General features: G+C 43.5%; 1 protein-coding gene across 4 annotated transcripts in view; it reads right to left on the reverse strand.

Annotated features, from left to right (window-relative positions):
• Positions 1-2,638: 2,638 nt before the first annotated feature.
• The window catches only part of LOC109431749 (G protein-activated inward rectifier potassium channel 3), a 69,358-nt gene continuing 50,798 nt past the window's right edge, over positions 2,639-21,198 (reverse strand). For 2 of the 4 annotated variants that reach the window (XM_062861026.1, XM_029869102.2), the window contains exons 2-4: positions 7,970-8,244; positions 7,121-7,903; positions 2,639-3,294 (exon numbers count right to left, since the gene is read on the reverse strand). In XM_062861026.1, coding sequence (XP_062717010.1) covers positions 2,942-3,294; positions 7,121-7,903; positions 7,970-8,244 — 1,411 coding nt within the window. In that variant the 3' untranslated portion in view covers positions 2,639-2,941. Of the gene's footprint in view, positions 3,295-6,701; positions 6,984-7,120; positions 7,904-7,969; positions 8,245-8,309; positions 8,450-21,198 lie in introns of those variants that run through there. The other 2 variants (XM_062861027.1, XR_009999505.1) reach the window with 2 other exon arrangements.

Raw genomic sequence — 21,198 nt, forward strand, 5'->3', positions numbered from 1 at the left:
TCAATGGTGAACTGTAGCCTAGGTTCTACTCCATTGGATGCGTCGAGCAGCTCAGTATTCCGCGGGATTACCATAAAGATATCGTCCACGTATTTCCAAAAAATTGTAGTCTCGAAAGGTAGAGAGCTCATAGCTTTAGTAATGACTGAGTCTAGGACGATATCTGCAGCAATTGGCGAGAGAGAGTTTCCCATGGCTGTTCCATATGTTTGTTTGAAGAATTGTCCTTCAAAGCAAAAGTAGCTCGCCCGAACACGCAATCCTCAACGCGACGGAGTTAAAGGGGCCGGCGAACGTTCTGCACCTACTGAGTCTTTGCCCTAGATTCGCACTACCCACTACATCGCTAGCGCAAGTCCCGTTCTACCACCTTTTTGCTGATGTGGAAGGAGTCTTGCTCACCAACTCCGACAAGGACGTGCAGGACAGAAATCGTTGTAGAATCGTGAATGTAACATTAAATTTCATTCACGGTTTTCACTCGATGGTGGAGGTGCGCGATTCCACGACCAAGTTCTGCGTAGCTGCTTCCAATGCGACAAAAAGCTATCTACGAGAACACCCCGAGATATCTGCGTCTTGTCTGCCGACAAAGGTAACAGGGCCGTCATCATGATGCGGGAGAATTATTACCAAAAAAGGCAAGCACTGGTGAGCGACACAACAACATACCAAAAGGCACGAGCAGACCCCACATCTAGTTACCAATAGGGGAACAACAGCGTAGTCAAAAGACTTCAAAAACTGAAGCTTATTGACCACAGAACGGCTCGCAAACTGGCCTCAAACAACGCTATTTGCCCTAGGATATACGGCCAGCCAAAGTCCCACAAACAAAACCTTCCACTCCGTCCGGTAATCCCCAACATAACTGCTCCAACATACAAACTTGCTAGGTATGTTGCTAACATCCTCCAATCATCACTTCGCAGTCAGTACAGCACATCCGGCTCGTTCGACTTCTGCAAGGAAGTCAACGGTTTCAAAATTCCCGAAGGGTACATAATGATTTCCCTCAATGTCACTTCACTATTCACCAATGTACCACGGCACTTGGTCATTAGGAACATAATTGAACGGTGGACAACAGAAATCAACCTGGAACTATTCTTGGAAATAGTGGGGTACGATTCCGGTAGCGTTACCAACAGTTGCGTGATCGCATCGTGCTCTTCTATGCTCGCTCCTGTCGTCTTCAATCCCCGAAGAAGCTTGTCGTTTTCCAGAAGATGGTTCTGCATGCTTACTCCTTTAGTTTCATCATTCCAAATCTTCTGCAATCCTCGTCGTTGAAAGGTGTTCCGGAGACTTTCCAGCAATTCTTGTCGGAACCTCAAATGGCTATCAGCAGACTCTTACACTTGCAATCGTCCTTCCTGCGTTTCGCGAGTTTACACTTCTTCTCTACTTTTACTTCGGGAGTATCTTTATCAGCTCCAGCGAAGTACTCTGCTTTCTCTATGTACTGCTCGATGCATTCCATTGGGTCTTTTTCCTCTAAAAGTACCGTCACGCGATTGGCCCATTGCTCCTAATTGTGACTGTCAAAGGTCCACGCTTATCGTCTTCCATCTTCTCTTAATGGTGCTGGGCCAATAACCTATTGGAATGCAGTGGTTCTCAACCATCCCAGTCAACCTGTCATCGTATAAGACGTCGAATAAGATGTTAAAGTGGAGGCGATATGCGTACATTCTACATGCGCCTAAATTTAGGCATGTACGCATATGGCCTCCACTTTATCATCTTATGCAACATCTTATACGATTACTGGTTGTCTGGGATGTTCTCAACTATGTCTTTATTGGTTAGTGGTTTTGTTACATCCGGCTTGACACTTCATTACTCTGGTAGTTGTGATCCACAAACGCTGTCTCCAATTGCTATGTTTAACAATTTCAAGACACGAAAATCAACATATGCTGGAGCTGCAATCAATACCCTGCTCAAATCGTCTGCAGAGCTTCTTGACCCTAGCATCAATAGAGTCGGAATACGTTCGTTGCTCTCAGTCAGCTGGGCACGTCAGAAGCCACTGTGGCTTCGAAAACTGTTTGAAGATGTTAGTAAACCGGAGGATATTCTTGTGGTAATATTAGAGGACAACCAATGCTGCATTAGGTTCGACGGATCAGAGAGAACCAGTCGGTAATCGGAGCACATCAAAACCAGGGAATCGTTTGTGAAAGAACTGTGCAGTGAAATTGCTTCTACAATTTACTCAGAAATTTCTTGAAGAACTCTCAAAAATATACTCAATGATTCGTTAGATAAACGTTTCAAGGATTCCTTCTTGATCCATGTGATTTTCTCTAATGTTTTTTTCAGAAATTCCTTGAAGATTTCGAATACTCTTCCAAAGATTATTTTTTCCGGAAGGCTTCTTAGGAGTTCTCCTGAGATTTCTATGAAGTTCCTCCACATATTCTATTAAATATTCCTCCCGGGACTGCTCCAGTAATTCTTCAACCCGATGTACGCGGATTACAAGGACATCGAATTTGGGATGCGGACCTACTGAATTCTTGGGGGATTGTCGAAATTTCGTTAAAAGTGATACCATGCTGTGACAACATTTTCAGATTAAAATGAATTTCTTTCAGTTTCTAATAGGTACTCATTACATTGACCCCGCATAGCGTTAAAATATCACTCGATTTACTAATCGTTTGGTGTTTTACTCCTCACTTGTCGGTTAATACTTAATAGTTTCCTACCTAGGCCTTAAACGCTACATGATATCGTCCACTTTAGTACTGAATTTGTTATCCTACTAGCTAAAAGCACTTTGCGATTCGATTACAGACTGAGTTGTTTGGGAATGTACGCTATAACAAAGGTAAAAAGTAAGATCTCTTTTTGATTTTCTCGCTCTCTGAAGGAACCTCGCACACATACCCAAGTGCGGTCCATCTCTCGCCCATAGTTCAGTCCACGGTCCCTAGGAGTTGGTTCGACTCCGAGCCCTCTGGCCTCCGACGTAGCCCGGCGGTTCGTTGATGGCCGGTGGAGGTGTGGAACACGGAGGAGGCGGCGGAGGCTGCGCTGCCAGAGGAGAGTGGCCCAGTGGCGAATCGAACAGATTGCGCAGGTTGTTCTCCAGCTGCAGGTAAGATCGGTTCCTCCGCGGCAGGTTCTGGATGGTGAGATAGTTGGGCGAGGGATTGACGCACAGCCGCATCGAGCCGGATTCGTCCTCCAGGTGGAACTGGCTAATGCTGTGCATCAGGGTTTGGTACTTGCGCTGCCAGCGCTTTTCCAGCAGCGTCTTGGAGGAGATGTTGTCGAGATTGTCTGCGTTTCGGTAGGAATGAGGGAGAGTTAGTTTTCTGGTTGGATTACTAATTGCCTTTGAACATCACGTGTAAGTCACCAAAAGTTCGGAATTAACAAAGTAGCATTAAATATTAATATGCTTCAAGCATTGCTTCTTAACTTCTTAAAAACCTTAGTTGAATACCTGACATTTCTAAATAAGTTCCTAGAGGAAATCAAGGAGAAATTTCTGTAGAAATTTCTGGAGAAATTTCTGGAGAAATTTCTGGAGATATTTCTGGAGAAATTCCAGAAGCAATTTCTAGAGAAATTCCAGAAGAAATTCCTAGAAGAATTTCCGGAGGATTTTCTAGAGAGGAATTCCTGAAGGGATTTCCGGAGTAATTCCTGGACAAATTCCTGGAGGAATTGTAGGAAGAATTCCTGGGAGAAGTCCTGGAGGAATTCCTAAAGCAATTCCTGGGAAAATTCCAGGAGGAGTTCCAGGAGGAATCCCTCGAGGAATTCCTGGAGAAATTCCAGGAGGAATTCCAGGAGGAATTCCTGAAAAAATTCCAGAAGGAGTTCCTGGAAAAAAACCAGAAGGAATTCCTGGAAGAATTCCAGGAGGAATTCCTGGAAGAATTGCAGGAGGAATTCCTGGACGAATTCCAGGAGGAATTCCTGGAAGAATTCCAGGAGGAATTCCTGGAAGAATGCCAGGAGGAATTCCTGGAAGAATTCCAGGAGGAATTCCTGGAAGAATTCCAGCAGGAATTCCTGGAAGAATTCCAGCAGGAATTCCTGGAAGAATTCCAGAAGAGGAATTCCTGGAAGAATTCCAGGAGGAATTCCTGGAAGAATTCCAGGAGGAATTCCTGGAAGAATTCCAGGAGGAATTCCTGGAAGAATTCCAGGAGGAATTCCTGGAAGAATTCCAGGAGGAATTCCTGGAAGAATTCCAGGAGGAATTCCTGGAAGAATTCCAGGAGGAATTCCTGGAAGAATTCCAGGAGGGATTCCTGGAAGAATTCCAGGAGGAATTCATGGAAGAATTCCAGGAGGAATTCATGGAAGAATTCCAGGAGGAATTCCTGGAAGAATTCCAGGAGGAAATCCTGGAAGAATTCCAGGAGGAATTCCTGGAAGAATTCCAGGAGGAATTCCTGGAAGAATTCCAGGAAGAATTCCTGGGCGAATTCCAAGAGGAAATCCTAGAAGATTTCCAGGAAGAATTCCAGGAGGAATTCCTGAAGAATTCAAGGAGGAATTCCTGGAAGAATTCCTGGAAGAATTCCTGGAAGAATTCCTGGAGGAATTCCTGGAGCCATTGCAGGAGGAATTCTAGGAGGCATTCCATGAGGAATTCCTGAAGGAATTCCTGGAGGAACTCGAGGAGGAATTCCTTGAGGAATTCCAGGAGAAATTCCTGGAGGAATTCCAGGAGAAATTCCTGGAGGAATACCAAGAGAAATTCCTGGAGAAATTCCAGGAAGAATTCCAGGAGGAATTCCTAGAATATTTCCAGGAAGAATTCCTAGAAGAATTCCAGGAGGAATTCCTGAAGAGTTCAAGGAGGAATTCCTGAAAGAATTCCAGGAGGAATTCCTGGAAAATTCCAGGAGAAATTCCAGGAGCAATTCCAAGAAGAATCCCTGGAAGAATTCCAGACGGAATTCCTGGAGGAATTCCTGGAGCAATTCCAGGTGGAATTCTAGGAGGCATTCCATGAGGAATTCCTGAAGGAATTCCTGGAGGAACTCCAGGAAGAATTCCTAGAGGAATTCCAGGAGAATTTCCTGGATGAATTCCTGGAGAATTTCCTGGACCAATTCCAGGAGAAATTCTAGGAGGCATTCCATGAGAAATTCCTGAAGGAATTCCTGGAGGAACTCCAGGAGGAATTCCTAGAGGAATTTCAGAAGAAATTCCTGGAGGAATTCAAGGAGAAATTCCTGGAAGAATTTCAGGAGAAATTCCTGGAGGAATTCCAGGACAAATTCCTGAAGGAATTCCAGAAGAAATTCCTGAAGGAATTCCAGCAGAAATTCCTGGAGGAATTCCAGGAGGAATTCCTGGAGGAATTCCAAGAGAAATCCCTGGAGAAATTCCAGGAGGAATTCCAGGACGAATTCCTGGAGGAATTCCAGGAGGAATTCCAGGAGGAATTCCTGGAGGAATTCCTGGTGGAATTCCTGGAGGAATTCCAGGAGGAATTCCAGGAGGAATTCCTGGAGAAATTCCTGGAGGAATTTTAGGAGGAATTCCTGGATGAATTCCGGGAGGAATTCATGGATGAATTTCAGGAGTAATTCGTGGAGGAATTCCAGGAGAAACTCCTAAAAGAATTCTAGGAGGAATTCCTGGATGAATTCCTGGATGAATTCTGGGAGGAATTCCTGGATGAATTTCAGGAGGAATTCCTAGATGAATTCTGGAGGAATTCGTGGAGTAATTCCAGGAGGAATTCCAGGAGGAGCTCCTGGAGCAGTTCCAGTACGGATTTCAAGAGGATTTCCAAGAGGAATTTTAGGAAGAATTCTGGAGGAATTCAGGAAGCATTCTGAAGGAATTCTGGAGGAATTCCGGGATGAATTCTGGAGGAATTTCAGGATGAATTCTGGAGGAATGCCAGGAGTAAGTCCTGGATGAATTCCAGGAGGAATTCCAGGAGGAATTCCTGGAGAAGACGGGTTTCTGGAGGAAGAGATATTCCTGGATGAACTCCAGGAGGATGAACTTCGATGAGCAATTCATAGAGGAATTCATGGAGGAGTTCCTGGAGGGAGAGGAATTTCAGGAGGAATTTTGGAGTATTTCCAGGAGTAAATCCTGGAGGAACTCCTGGAGAAATTCCTGGAAGAATTCCAAGAGGAAGTCCTGGAGAGACTCCTGGAGGAATTCCGGGAGGAAGTCCTGGAGAAATTCCTGGAGGAAGTCCTGGAGGAATGCCAGGGAAAGTCCTGGATGAATTCCAGAAGAAATTCATGGAGGAATTTCTGGAGGAATTTCTGCAGGAATTCATGGAGGATCTCCAGGAGGAACTCCAGGAGTTATTCCAGGAGGAATTCCAGGAGGACTTCCAGGAGGAATTCCAGGAGGAGTTCCAGGAGGAATTTCAGGAGGAATTCTAGGAGTAAATCCTGGAGGTATTCAGGAGGAATTTTCGGAGGAATTCCTCAACCAATTCCTAAGGAAATTTCTCTAGGAATTCTCGCAGATATTGCTCTACGAATTTCTCTGGGAATTTCTTCATGAATCCTTTGGGAATTTCTCTGAGTTTGTAGACAAACCCATATGGACAAACACTCGAAGATTTCTGCATGGTCTGCTTAGATACCAACAACGTTTTGCTACGATAGTCTTAACCTTACCCGATCTGAACTTTTGGTTACTTGAACGCCTCTAACCATGTGAGTAAACCAATTCACCAGGGTTGAACTTACTTGATAGTTTAAATGAGTGAATGATAGTTTTGCAAACGCACCGTAGTATTCTAGGATTGGTTTTGGTTGGATGGATCATGGGGATGAGGAACAAATGGGACCGAATGGAAAAACAGTTGTGAGTAGAAGAGGGTGAAGGATGGTGGAGGAGATGGACCATGAGGAAGGTTGAGGAATGAAATAAAGCACCCTTCTCCTTATGTCAATGCATGAGGGAACGACGACGACACTAGAGCACATTTATATAGGACATCTAAGCAGGCGTTTGGATCGAGTCCTCGGCTGGAACAGTACAAATGAAGAAAATAATAAAAAGAAAGCAATAACCATCACGTTCAGCAAGCAAGCCATGCAATCGGTGTCGCTCCTGGCAACAGCGGCCGAACGCCTACTGTTCCGGCCGTTGAACTGCTACTTACCGTTGCTTCTGTAGTCGTCTTGGATTTTGTAGAACTCGGCCAACTCGCGAGCGGAACACAGAGGAGTGTCCACCTGCTGCGTCTCGTCAAACTTACTGTAGTTGATCTCGTATCCTTGGTTGTCCTTGTTGTAGAACACAACGGGTTCAAAGCGATGTCCCCAGAGGATTTCCGAGTTGACGTAACTTGATCTGGCTTGGGTGGACTGTCCAGTGGATTCTACTGTACCTTCCAGAATGACCACGATTTCGAATCGATCTTGCAATAGATCCGAAGCACACATGTTATACATCGGTGAGTTCTCGTTGATCTTATGGACAACGATCTGTGGCCAAATGAAGAACAGATCCGAGCCACATCCATCCGCCCCTACGTCCAACTCCGTCTGATACTGGGACAAGACTTCCCCTTCTTTGGTCGTCCGGGTTCGGATCAACTGCGCCCGAATGCTAGCTCCGATGATATGACTCTTGCGCATATCTCCCACCCGGAACATCAAACTCAACTCTCCGTCCCTCTGGCAAATGACCGCATTCTTCGAAAAGAGCAGTGTCTGTGTCCTGTGCTTCGGCCGGGTCATCTTAGCAAACACGATTCCCACCATGAACGCCTGGATCATCACTCCGTAGATCGATTGGAAGCACATGATGAAGATAGCCTCGGGACATTCTTCGGTGGTCGTCCGAACACCGTAACCGATCGTGTGCTGCGTTTCGATCGAGAACAGGAAGCACGAGGTGAACGAGTGGATGTTATACACGCAAGGGGTCCACCCGACTTCAGCTAGAACGTATCAAATCATAGCAATCGTTATTAGCTTGGACTCATAGCAAAAAAATCGTCGCCTACCTTGATGATCGGGCAGGTGCATCTCCTCCAGGTCGCCATGTGTAAACGATATCAACCACCAGATCACGGCGAAGAACAGCCACGAACCGATGAAGCTGAAGGCGAACACCAACAGGGTCCAGCGCCACTGGGCGTCCACCAGGGTTGTGAAAATATCCTGCAGGAAGCGCAAGTGCTGCTGCGACACCTTGGATGTGGATATGTTGCACTCGCCGCTCTTTAGGATGGCTCGCTTCCGGTACTTCCGAGTCGTACCCGGTCGGAACGCTCGGCTTCTGCAATTGGGAGAAAATTGAAAGAAATTAGTATTTCTGTGGAATAGCATTTAGCAGGTTATTACGATTCATTACGACGAAGGGATCCAACCGCCATGATGAGCTAATGAGTCGTGGTCATTTTCTGTCGACCGTCAGTCAAGGCGACACGATGAGTGTGCGCAGCAATGTGAATGTTATCAGAAGATATGGATTCGTATTCATAGACACATGAACGCAACAAATTGCGATCCATAGCTGGAGCAAATAACATCGAATTTAAAATAAATTCTTCATTTGGTATTGATTCAAAAGCTTTTATTGTCAGCTCAAGCAATCGTAACATTAGGTTGGAATAGCATCATCGAATTTTTTTTTAAACTTATGTGGATCTGCTCATAAATCATAAAAATCATGCACATAACCAAACAGTCATCAATACAGTTGCTCAAAACAACATCTACTTGTCTGTGGCATAACTGTGGTTGTAGACTTTGCAAACTCAAAATCGGTGATCGAATCCATCACCGTGCCTTCTTCTGCTGTGGTTGATAAGATAAGAGCTTTTCAATGGAAGCAAGCAGCGTGAGCGTGGTGGCTATGATAATGGGCCATTCATTGCCAAATGACAGTAAACAAACACGATGAATTGAAACCCACCTCAAATAAGGTAAAATTCAAGAAAAATGCTTAAGTTATAACTTTTATGCTTAGTGTAAGTTAAAATATTGAGGCATTTGTTTTTTTTTAATCAATTATAAGGATAAAGAGAGTTCGACTGTTGCGATCTATAGAGCTACTAATTTGGCACAGCAGTCTTGGGGAATTAAAGCGAAAGTTTTAGATTTTTCCCAACGTTTTGACTTGACTTCGCTCAATATCCAAATATTCAATGTTTAACCCTTATGTGGCCGACAGGGTACCCGTGTACCCAGTGCGCATTTAAAAAGCACGGTGTAGAAAAAAGCAAAAAGTTTGTCGGACACATAACGGTTAATGGTTCAGACACCAACAGTTCTATCTATGTTACCGCAAATGAAAAACGAATAGCCAGAATTATTCCCTGAAGAGGATTCTAATACGAGTCGAAACGTTGGAAAAATCTAAAAGTTTTGTTTTAATTCCCCAGACTGCAGTTCCGACTTGGTAGCTCTATCAAATGTAAGTTTAAATTGCACCCTCACAAGTTCCAATCACATGCTTTCAAAAGTTATTCGATGACAAAAACCGCCAGCCAAAAGTTGTGTGTTCAGCTGGTAGCACAGCCTGGACACTGTTATCCTACTGACTTCAGCTAGATTGAAGAGATATGTCCAGATTGTTTGTTCACCAAAGAAGTACTGCTCCAGGTACATGCTATATTGGAGGCAGTCACTTCAACCCGATGCAGTGGTGTCATTGAGGTTACTCCAAGATACCCAGTGAGTAACTAGCTCTTGAGATAAAAAAATAATTCCTTTCCATTTAGACTAGAGCACCCTACACGGTTAAAAATTGTTACATCGAGTTCGCTGTAACATAATGACCTCCATCGCTTTCACCACAATTCTCCATCGGCTTGTGAAATTACAGGTTGTCTGCAGTATGGGGCTTGCTTACAATTTTGCTTACAAGAAATTCTTTTATGTAAAATCGAATGAAATGAAATGGAAATTTAAACGTTTCAATATTTACGTCACGTGTAGTTTTCAGAATTTCTTTCTGTGTAGGATTACCCCACAAATTCCTCGGAAATAACTCCAGGGGTCACAAAAAAAAACTATCAAAAATTCATCCGAAAATGTTCTCCAGGGATTTTAGGAGTTTCTTACAGGGATTACTTCAGATAGTTAGCTATTTATCGAAAGGTTTTTTTAGTACCGGTCCGGAACACCTAAATGGCCATAACTCCGGAACGGCTGGACTGATCCGAATCAGTTTCAATAGGGAACAATGGGACCAGATGCCGCGTCGAATGAACCGTCGGTCAATAAAATAGGATGAGGTTTACTGCCAAAAAGTGAGGTGAGTTTATTTGTACACACACAGACATCACCTCAATTCGTCAAGCTGAGTCGATTGGTATATGTGACTCGACCCTCCGCGCCTTCTATCAAAAAGTTATTTTTGAGTGAACATATAGCCAGTACATTTAGTGTACGACAAAGGCAAAACATTAAATCAAAACCTTTCTGAAAGTCTTCTACGGGTTCCTTCCGAAAGTCTATTACTATTATCATTTTTTCTTTATTATCGAGATATTTAACCCTCAGCTGGTTCATCTCGTTCCGATAGTTTGTTTAGAACATCTGCCATGAATTTGTTCAGAAATTGCTCCAGAATTTTCTCTAAAGGATCCTTCAACAATTTGTTCACGAACTCCTCTAGAAAAGCTTTCATGGGTTTCATCAGAAATTCTTCCATAAATTCTTCAAAAATTCCGTTCAGGAATCCATCCTCGGATTTCTTCAGAAATGATTTCGGCCTTTTTTTTCAGACGATCAAAATTTAAAATTCCTCCAAGGATTTCTTTAGAAATTCTTCCTAAGTTTTCTTCGGAAACTCTTCCAGTGATTCCCTATTAATAAATTCCTGGAGATTTATTCAGAAATTCGTTATTACAGTAGTAACCTTCAAAATTGTTCCATGGATTTTTGATGAAGGTTTTCTTAAGAAATTTCCTTGAGAGTTTTACTAGAATTTTATCCATGATTTTTTGATGTAGATTCTCCATGAACCTCCACCAGGGATTACTTGAGAAGTTCTATTGGGGAAACTCTTCGAAGACTTCTCCAGGGATTGCTTCACCAATTTCAACTGGGATTTCGAAGATTCTTTCATAAAACAACCCGATGGTTTCTTCGTAATTTCTTCCAGACGTTCATTCAGAAACTCGTACAGGTATTTCGTCTCCACCAGAATTTTGTTCAGGCATTTCTCTAAGAGTTTTACTGGAAATTTTAACCAATGTTTGCAATAGGTGGGGGTGGAAGCTCAAAATATTATCTCCTGAGCGCCCATCAAAAACACCACTCCCGGCGAAGACTGGAGCTTGAGCCTAGCTATTTAGTACTGTAGTTAGAGGAAATGCCAATGCAGTACCCGAAGCTTCCGGGAAGGAAAGCCCAGCACCCTGGGTTAGTGGGTTGGTGTCAGGCCGTGCGAGCCAGCCGTAAAAAGACTAGCACCGAAAAATCAACAAGAGAAGAATACGAACCGATACCAATGGTGACGACTCCAGCGACGAAAAGGGACTTGCGATTGGAAACTCGGTAAGTGAAACTGCCGATTTCTCAACTTCATCGGGAGCACCCGCATACTCGCCGATATACTGAAGGACCACGGGTTCGGAATCGTAGCGCTGCAGGAGGTGTGTTGGACAGTATCTATGGTGCGAACGTTTAGAGGTAATCACACCATCCACCAGAGTTGCAGCAACACACGTGAGCTGGGAACAGCTTTTATAGTGATGCAGACATGCAGAGGCGCGTGATCGGTTGGTGGCTGATCGACGAAACAATGTGCAGGTTGCGGATCAAGGGCCGATTCTTCTACATCAGCATAATAAACGTGCACAGCCCTCACTCCGGAAGCACTGATGATGACAAAGACGCATTTTACGCGCAGCTCGAACGCGAGTACGACCGCTGCCCAAACCACGACGTCAAAATCATCATAGGAGACCAAAACGTTCAGGTAGGCCAGGAGGAGGAATTCAGACCGACGACGATTGGAAAGTTCAGCGCACTCTAGCTGACGAACGAAAATGACCTACGCCTCATCGATTTCGCCGCCTTCAAGAACATGGCCTTTCGTAGCACCTTCTTCCAGCACAGCCTCCCGTATCGTTGCACCTGGAGGTCACCACAACGAACGGAATCGCAAATCGACCACATTCTGATTGATGGACGGTACTTCTCCGACATTATCGACGTCAGGACCTATCGTGGTGCTAATATCCACTCTGATCATGGCGATGGTTAAACTGTGCCCAAAACTCTCCGTCATCAACAATGTACGGTACCGGAAACCGCCCCGGTACGATCTGGAGCAACTGAAGCAACCGGATGTCGTCATCGGATACAAGCAGAATCTCGAGGCAACGTTGCCGGACGAGAGTGTTCTCGATGTGGCCCCTCTTGAAGAGTGCTGGAGTACAATCAAAGCAGCCATCAACAACGCAGCCGAGAGCACTATCGGGTACGTATAACAGAGTAGACGAAACGATTGGTTCAGCGAAGAGTGCAGACCGGTTCTGGAGGAGAAGGACGCCGCGGGCGGTAATGCTGCAGCAAGGAACTCGACAGAACGTGGAACGTTACAAACAGAAGCGGAAACAGCAGACCCGCCTCTTTCGAGAGAAAAAGCGCCGCCTGCAAGAAGCGGAGTTTGAAAAAATGGAACTGCTGTGCCGTTCCTAAGATACACGGAAGTTCTATCAGAAGCTCAACGCATCCCGCAACGGCTTCGTGCCGCGAGCCGAAATATGCAGGGACAAAGACGGAGGACGTGAGGTGATCGAAAGGTGGATCAGCACCTGAACGGCGTGGAGAACGTAGGCACGGGAGCCCACGGCAACGGAAGAAACGACGACGTCAGTGCAGCGGAGGACGGAAATGAACCAACACCCACGCTGAGGGAAGTTAAGGATACCATTCACCAGCTCAAACCCAACAAAGCAGCTGGTAAGGATGGTATCGCAGCTGAACTCATCAAGATGGGCCCAGAAAAGTTGGCCACCTGTCTGCATCGGCTGATAGTCAGGATCTGGGAAACCGAACAGCTACCGGAGGAGTGGAAGGAAGGGGTAATCTGCCCCATTCACAAGAGAAACGACCATTTGAAATGTGAGAACTTTAGGGCGATCACTATTTTAAATGCTGCTTACAAAGTGCTATCCCAGATCATCTTCCGTCGTCTGTCAGCTAAAACGAATGAGATCGTGGGAAGTTATGAAGCCGGCTTCATCGACGGCCGGTCGACAACGGATCAGATCTTCACCGTACGGCAAATCCTCCAGAAATGCTGGAATACCAGGTCCCAACGCATCACCTGTTCATCGACTTCAATGCGGCATACGACAGTATCAACTGCGCAGAGCTATGGAGAATCATGGACGAAAACGGCTTTCCTGGGAAGCTGACTAGACTGATTAAAGCAACGATGGACGGTGCGCAAAACTGCGTAAGAGTTTCGGGTGAACTATCCAGTTCATTCGAATCTCGCCGAGGACTGCGACAAGGTAATGGGCTTTCATGCCTACTCTTCAACATCGCTCTGGAAGGTGTGATGCGACGGGCCGGGCTCAACAGCCGGGATACGATCTTCACGAATTCCGATCAATTTGTGTGCTTTGCGGACGACGTGGACATTATTGCCAGAACATTTGGAACGGTGATAGAGCTGTACACCGCCTGGAACGCGAAGCAGCAAAGGTCGGACTGGTGGTGAATGCCTCAAAAACAAAGTACATGCTGGTAGGCGGAACCGAACCGAATGTTACGTCGATAATGATACTTTCGATGTGGTGGAAGAATTCGTCTACCTCGGATCCTTACGGATCCTGACAACAACGTGAGCCGTGAAATTCGGAGGCGCATCATCAGCGGAAGTCGGGCCTACTAGGGTAAAAAATATAATTTGGACATGCACGGCGATGTATGCCTTGTTCCGGAGAGCTAATAAAAGTAGATACTTCTCAATATCGATATTGGATCAAATAGACCCTATTCTGATGACTTACGTTGAAAATACGCTTAACAATTAAGAATTTACTTCAAAATTATCGAAAAAGTAAATTATTTCACTAAAACCCCTCAAATGCACAGGTATGCAAGACGACATACACTTCACAGTCACATACAATATTCACCTAAAAATCGTTGAAATAAAAATTGTAAGAAATTTATAAGCCTTATTGCATTGAAACATGTTCAATAAAGAAGCATTAGGCAGCCAATCTCTTAACATTCAACTAGAACGCTCAAAATAGGTGGTGTCCAAAATTCATTACAAGTTTTCTACTGTAAATATATTTTGGTCATCTGACGAACTACATGAGCATGCACTGCGATTGCATACTTGGAGGCGTATTCTGTGGGTCTGGCGATATTTCCTCGATTTTAACAAAAACTGTAATAGTTATCAAAATAGATGCCTGTTAAGCGGAGAAATTTGATTATTTGTAAGAAAATATTTGTAATTTATGCTACTTCCATGATTTAGTAGTATTCATGGCTAAACATTGAGATAATTGCCCTGTCCAAATTATATATACCTGAGGGTGTCCAAAACATATATTCGGTGTCCAAAATGCAATTCTTACAGGCGATCGGAAATTGCGATTTTCTCAGCTTAAAATGCTTTCGTTAAGGTTTTTGTCACCAGGAACGCAAAGCACAATCATATTATAAGCGTATTGGTAACTTTGCAAAATAATCAATTGCTTTCTAAGAAAGCTAGTGGACGTTTTTTTCAACGTTGTCCTCAGCCTGTCCAAAATACATGAATTACCCTACGGGTTCCAGAAGAAACTGCGGTCAAAAAAGATTCAACCACGCATCAAATGCACCATGTACAAGACGCTGATAAGACCGGTGGTCATCTACAGACACGAGACATGAACCATGCACTCGGAGTTTTCGAGCGACGCGTGCTAAAGACGATCTTCGGTGGCGTGCAGGAGAATGGTGTGTGACGGAGAAGAATGAACCACGAGCTCGCTGCAGTTTACGGTGAACCCAGCATCAAGAAGGTGGTCAAAGCTGGAAGGATACGGTGGGCAGAGCATGTTGCAAGAATGCTGGATAACAACCCTGCAAAGCTGGTGTTTGCTACTGATTCGGTTGGCACAAGAAGGTGTGGAGTGCAAAGAGCACGATGGGCAAACCTGGTGGAGCGTGACTTGGCGAGCATCGGACGCGACCAAGGATGGAGAGCGGCAGCCACAAACCGAATATTGTGGCGTACTATTGTTGATTATGGCTTGTCTTAAATGTGATGTTAAACAAATAAATGTATGTATGCATGTACTCTGGCCAAATATATAGGGGAATCATGCCAAAAGATTGAAAATTTACAAAGTAATGTGGATCAAAGTGAAGATCAATCTCTAGCACGATTTCGTTAACTCTAGACTACAATATTTTTGGCTACGTACTCCCAGTTTAGAAGAACACACGAATTCAAATTTTGAACAACAAAAAAAAACGCTCTTCAAATAAAACCATGAAAGGGTTGAACAACGTGTTCGGCATTTTAGCATTCTAAACCAGCCCGCCGCAAATTACAAACGTCGCACGAGACCATCGCGCTCTGAACGCCAAGCATCGCGCCACCGCTACCGGCCGCGGGCCGCCGCCTTATCAACAATGGCTGTATTGTCTCCAAAAATATCCTCTCTAATCCAGCCACCATCGGTTTCAGCCTGTTTACGACTTATGGTCAATTGATATTCTCTTACCGCGCGTCCCACGCACGGGGTAACGCTGTCTGTGCATATCTGTGACTCACGGGAGGAATTAAACTGTTATAAAACGTTCCTCCGCGCCATGAGGGGGAGCGCCGCACCAGCGAATACTGTTGATACCGCTGCGTGGCGTTGTGGTTGTCGTCCAGCCGAAGAGGGTAATCGATTGCATCTTGTTGACGGATCGAAGGTCTTTGCGACGATTGTCCAAGAGCTTCCTCACCAACACGACTACCAGCACCGGTGTGGTGATGGACAGGGGCGTAGTGCCATGAAATTGATAAGATAAATATTGGCGGTTCCAATACGGATGGATGGATGGATGGATAGATAGGTGGATGGTGCAATCGTGAAGCATGCGAAACGAAATCCAACAGCAACAGCTGTGTTATCAGCAGCGCGAGTGCGAGAAACTACGCGAGAACAAAAACAAGCTTCAAAGAGAATCCCCCAATCGCGAAGGTAGGTACTTTGTTTGCTGTTTGTTTCTTGTCAGAGAACCGGCTTCTCGGGCAGATGATAGTATCACTTGCGCTCCAGGTTGTCGTGAGTAGGGAAGGTGGGCGAAACTTCGACTGCAATTGTCGCATCGCTGCTGGTCTGCACCTTGTCCATATGATTGATCGCATAAACGTGACGGTTGTGGAATTGTACAGTACATAGGTAGATACGGTTTTGCCATAGCGCGTCATCAATCGGTGACGATGACGACTCCCGTCGTGGTGCTTCAATTTCGATATTAGACTATGGTGCGCTAAAACTTTGCCGCATAAGCTAATTACCTGATATTTACTGCTAATTGGTGTGGCGTCGCGTGGTACAAAAGTCGATCACGACGAATGCTTTTCGCCAGTGTTGGTAGCAAATTAGCTATTGTGGGTGAACTGATAGCGTGTGCCCATCGTCGTATTCTTCTTTTTGGCCCTGCATCTAAACTTGGACAGAATCTGCTTTTGAACTTTGAAAACTCTGCAGTTATCCCTAGAAGCTATGGCCCCACACACTAAGTCAAAAAAAAATCAAATAAATTTACATGGCGCAAGAACTGACAAGATAAGGATTCTAACCACTCGCATATATTGGATTTTCAGCTGCGTGGTCAACATCTGCTAAAAAAGCCATTCCTCAGCCAACTGTTTGTTCCCTTGTTTAGTAAGTATATTCCAGCTTCAATACAGTCTGCCTCGTTCTCTACCTGCAATCATGCATGTATATATAAAAAAAATAAAACAAATAGGCCAGTTCGACTACGACGCCCTTCAAACCACGCCTACTTATGGCGTGCGCTTATTTGGAACACAACCGAATGGCTGATGTCATCAGTCGATGACGTTCAGAATGACGTATGCATTGAATCGCTTTCGATAGCGATTCTTTTCCATCAATCGATCAATGAATTTGACAGGTCCGGTTTGGAAAGCGAACACCCCAAACACCAGACAGGACACTATGATCCACGCACGTGAAATTGCAGTGACGTACGAGCGTAAACTCATGCTTAGGAAGTGCAGGTGTTGTCGATGATCGGAGGATTGTCGCTGTCGTTGATATAAGATGAATTGTTTGCGTTGATAAATAGCAGATGACATTGTGTGAAACAAACAGTGGAATATTTACAAAATACCGCAGATAAGTAAACTATTCTAATGGCTTATTATGGAGTGATTATTATAATTAAACTTTTGTTCATGACATGTCGAAGAACAATAGAATCCTCGAGTCGAGTCAAGGACAAGACACTGAAGTCGATCATCCAGTTGAAGTCGAAATACGTAGTGGAATAAAAAGGAACAGTACTTAACACGATTTACTTTTTCACTTACAGGTACTCCACTAACAAGTCCAGGTTCATCATCATAATAGAATCCTATAATTATGTATTCCGTGCTCCAAATTTTCATTTGCACAAAGGTATTTTTTCAACATGATTTTTCACCAAACACCGAAAATAATCTAACTTTTTCATTTATTCAAATGTTGTTAGTGATATGCCTTAATCAAAATCAAAATCAATAAAAATTCACGAGGCCTTAAAGGGATAAAGTAGGGTTACACCGGGGCCCGTGGCACAGTGGTCACACGTTCACTTCATATGTTGTGGATGATCATGAGTTCTGTCCCAGCCCCGGCATTTGCAATTTTTCGTCTGCTGCTTTTCCCCCCGAAAAGCGGCTGGCAGTGAACCTCTTCTGAGCTGTTCTTTTCTGTTTGAGGACCTCCAAGAACTTGTTTGAGTAAGGCATAAAATCTAGTTGTCTCCAAGAGCTTTATGATTAAATTACATACGAACACAGCCTCAGCTACCCACAATCTATCGAGTAGTGAGTTCAATGATTCTTTAAGGGTCTCCATTGAGTAAAGATCACCGAATCTGCGAGAGCTTCTAGTTGGATGTATCTATTAGGATTTTGAATAGGGTTCATGGTCACACAGCCTCTGGTATCTGTTTTCTATCAAGTCTTAGGTTCTTTGATTGTATAGGAGTATCCGAGAAATCCCTGGAGTTAGGGCCATCTGATCTACAAGCGTAATCAGTAATGTATTGAAGCATTAATAATCTAATTTATGCTTACACAACAACCTCATGCAACTATGTGTTGTCTGTGGTGTGTTTATTGTAAGTTTGAGGATCTCCAAGAACTTATTTGAATGTAGGCCATCGATTCTACCAACGGTTTTCTCTAAGAGCCTTATCACTAAGGATCATACTCACACAGCTTCAGGTAGACGTGATCTATCAACTGGTGATTTCGATGATTCTTTAACAGTCTCCAAGACCCCCTTGAGTAAAGGTCATCGAATCTACAGAAAAAAAATATGAATGAAGTTCATATTCATACAGCCTCAGGCATCTACAGGGTGCGGCAGGAAAAAATGCGAAAAGTTCAAGGCACTATTACACACTAAATATGGGATATATATGACTATTTTTTTATGACAGTGTATCAGTCAATGTCTGTATTCTAGCACTGAAAAATAAAAATGAACATATTTGATGTTTAACATGTGATAATGCAAGCCTAATAAGCGGGTATCAATAAACTGCGCGCCCAATGGTCATTAAACAAAATGACTATAACAGTAACAAAATTAGCTTAAATTCGATTAACAACCAGAGCACACTGATCCAGAGCCATGTGGTTTCACATACTAGATGAAATAAGTACATATATTTAATGATATTGTAGAGAAAATTAAAAATTTTGTTTTATCAGATACGAAATTTAGCGACCTGTGTACTTTTCTGCGGTTTGAAAATTCTGATTGTCTTCAGCTTCAGGCGCCGCCCTGTAAAGGTTAGTGACCAAAATGGGAAAATTATTAATTAACTTTTCTGAAAACTAGCCTATTATAGATCATGGAATGTTGAAACATAGATTGTTTAATGTCAAATGGACGAAAACGAGGTTTGAAGTTGAAAAACACTTTCGCATTTTTTCCTGCCGCATACTGTACGTTCTATCTTGTGGTGGATTATATGATTTTATAGAAGTATCCGAGAACTGTCTAGAGTTTAGACCATCTGATCTACAAGTGTAATCACTGGTCTGTTTGAATATTATGAATGAAATTAATGCTCGCATAGTCTCATGCAACTATTTGCTGTCAAGTGGAGAGTCCATAATCTGTTTGAGGAACTCCAAGAACTCCCTTGAGTATAGGTCATCGGATCTACCAACGTAATTTGTTGTAAGCTTTATTTTCTTATTTACTAATTTATTCTTTATTGGCTTCATCTGACTTGTGTCCAAGCTTGTGTCTTAATGAAGGTGAAAGTGGTGGAAAAATCCTCTTGAAGTTGGCCATGAAATGTGACTGCCTGTCTCCAAAAGGTGTAAAAGCCACGCATCTTTTCGACAAACATTATAGAGTATTGTTTACAAAGATCTACATTATGATTCATAATACCAACAATTTTAAACTATTAAGACATTCACAAACAGCAGATGACCAAGGTTCATACTCATACAGCCTCAGGTAGATATGATCTATCCAGTGATGAGTTCAATGATTCTTCAAGGGACTCCAAAGAACTCCCATGAGTAAAAGTCATCGAATCTACGAGAGCTGCTAGTTGTATCTATGAGTATTTTGAATGAGGTTCATACTCTTACATCCTCAGGTATCGATTATGTTCTATCAAGTGGTGGGTTCCGTGCTTGTGTAAGTAGGTGTATTCGAAAACTCCCTTGGGTATAGGTTATCGGATCTATAAGCGTAATCAATTATGTATTGTAGCATTATGATCTACTAACGTATTTGATTGTCTCTAAGAGCTTAATGGCTAAGATTCGACCAAGAAGCCTCACGTGCCTATGGTCGTAACGCTTAATGTAAAGTATGTAATGTATGTGATGTAGTAAAATAACTAATGTATCCAACGCTTACAAACGCCGCTAAAACCGCCTTGAAACCTTCGTGAAATTCAACTGCTATTCAGAAACGCCTTGGAATACCTTGAGACGCCTTAAAACGTTTTGAAACGCTTTGAAACGCATTTAAAACCTCTGTGAAATTCACCTGAGAGCCCCTGAAACCCCCTGAAATTCCTATGAACTCTCCTTAAACGCACTAAAACTTATTGAGATACCTTGAAACGTCTTAAAATGCTACGAACGCCCCTGAAAGTCCCCAGAAACCTCCGTTAAACTCACTCGAGAGGTCAAAAAAAGAAGGTCCTCCAAAGCACCTCAGAAACGCCCAGAAACGCATCGAAAAGTCTTGAAACGCTATGAAACGCCTCTGAAATCCCCATGAAATCTATGTGAAACTCACTTGAGAGCCTTTATAGCTCCCTAAAATCCCTCTGAAACCTCTTGAAAGCATTGAAACGCTTTAAAATGTCTCCGAAGCCCCATCATCATCGTGACGGTCACCTTTGAGCCTATGAGGCCCCCTAAGTCTGAAAGCCATCTGAAACCTCCTAAAGCGCCCTGAAATGCATGGAAACGACTCTGACTTTACCTCCCCCTAAAACTTCCTTCCAATTCCTCTGACCCTCCCCCCTTTTACTAGTCAATTCCTCCTTTAAAGCTTCTTTGCAACCTTAAAATTAGGTAAAGAATCCATTAAAGTAGAAATTCTATTTTTTTTCTTGTCGGTTATCCATGTCTATTGAGGCAGTCCCGACTCATTACCTAAATAGAGGTTCGGGTGTAGATATGACCAAAACTGTATTTTTGAGAACTAAAAATTCAAAGCAAGTATAGTTTTTTGAGGATTATTCCCGGAATTTTTACGGGAGTTTGGGAATTCTTTTAGAATTCCATTGACAATTGCTCTGAGAATATCTTAGAAATTTGTTTTTCGATTCCTTGAAGATTTATTGCGAAAATTCCTTTGTAAGTCCATCAGTCCAAGGACGGATTTACAAATGAGGGGACCCAGGGTCAAAATACTGTGGAACCCTTTCCAGAGAACATATTTATGCCAACATACAGGGGATAGACAAAATGATCGGGACAGGCAAAGTTTTCACTTTTCAAAAATAGGTTCAACTAGCTGTAACTTTTCGAAAAGTGCATCAA

Source organism: Aedes albopictus, chromosome 3 (genome assembly GCF_035046485.1).
Source record: "Aedes albopictus strain Foshan chromosome 3, AalbF5, whole genome shotgun sequence".
NCBI classification, from domain to species: Eukaryota; Metazoa; Arthropoda; class Insecta; order Diptera; family Culicidae; genus Aedes; species Aedes albopictus.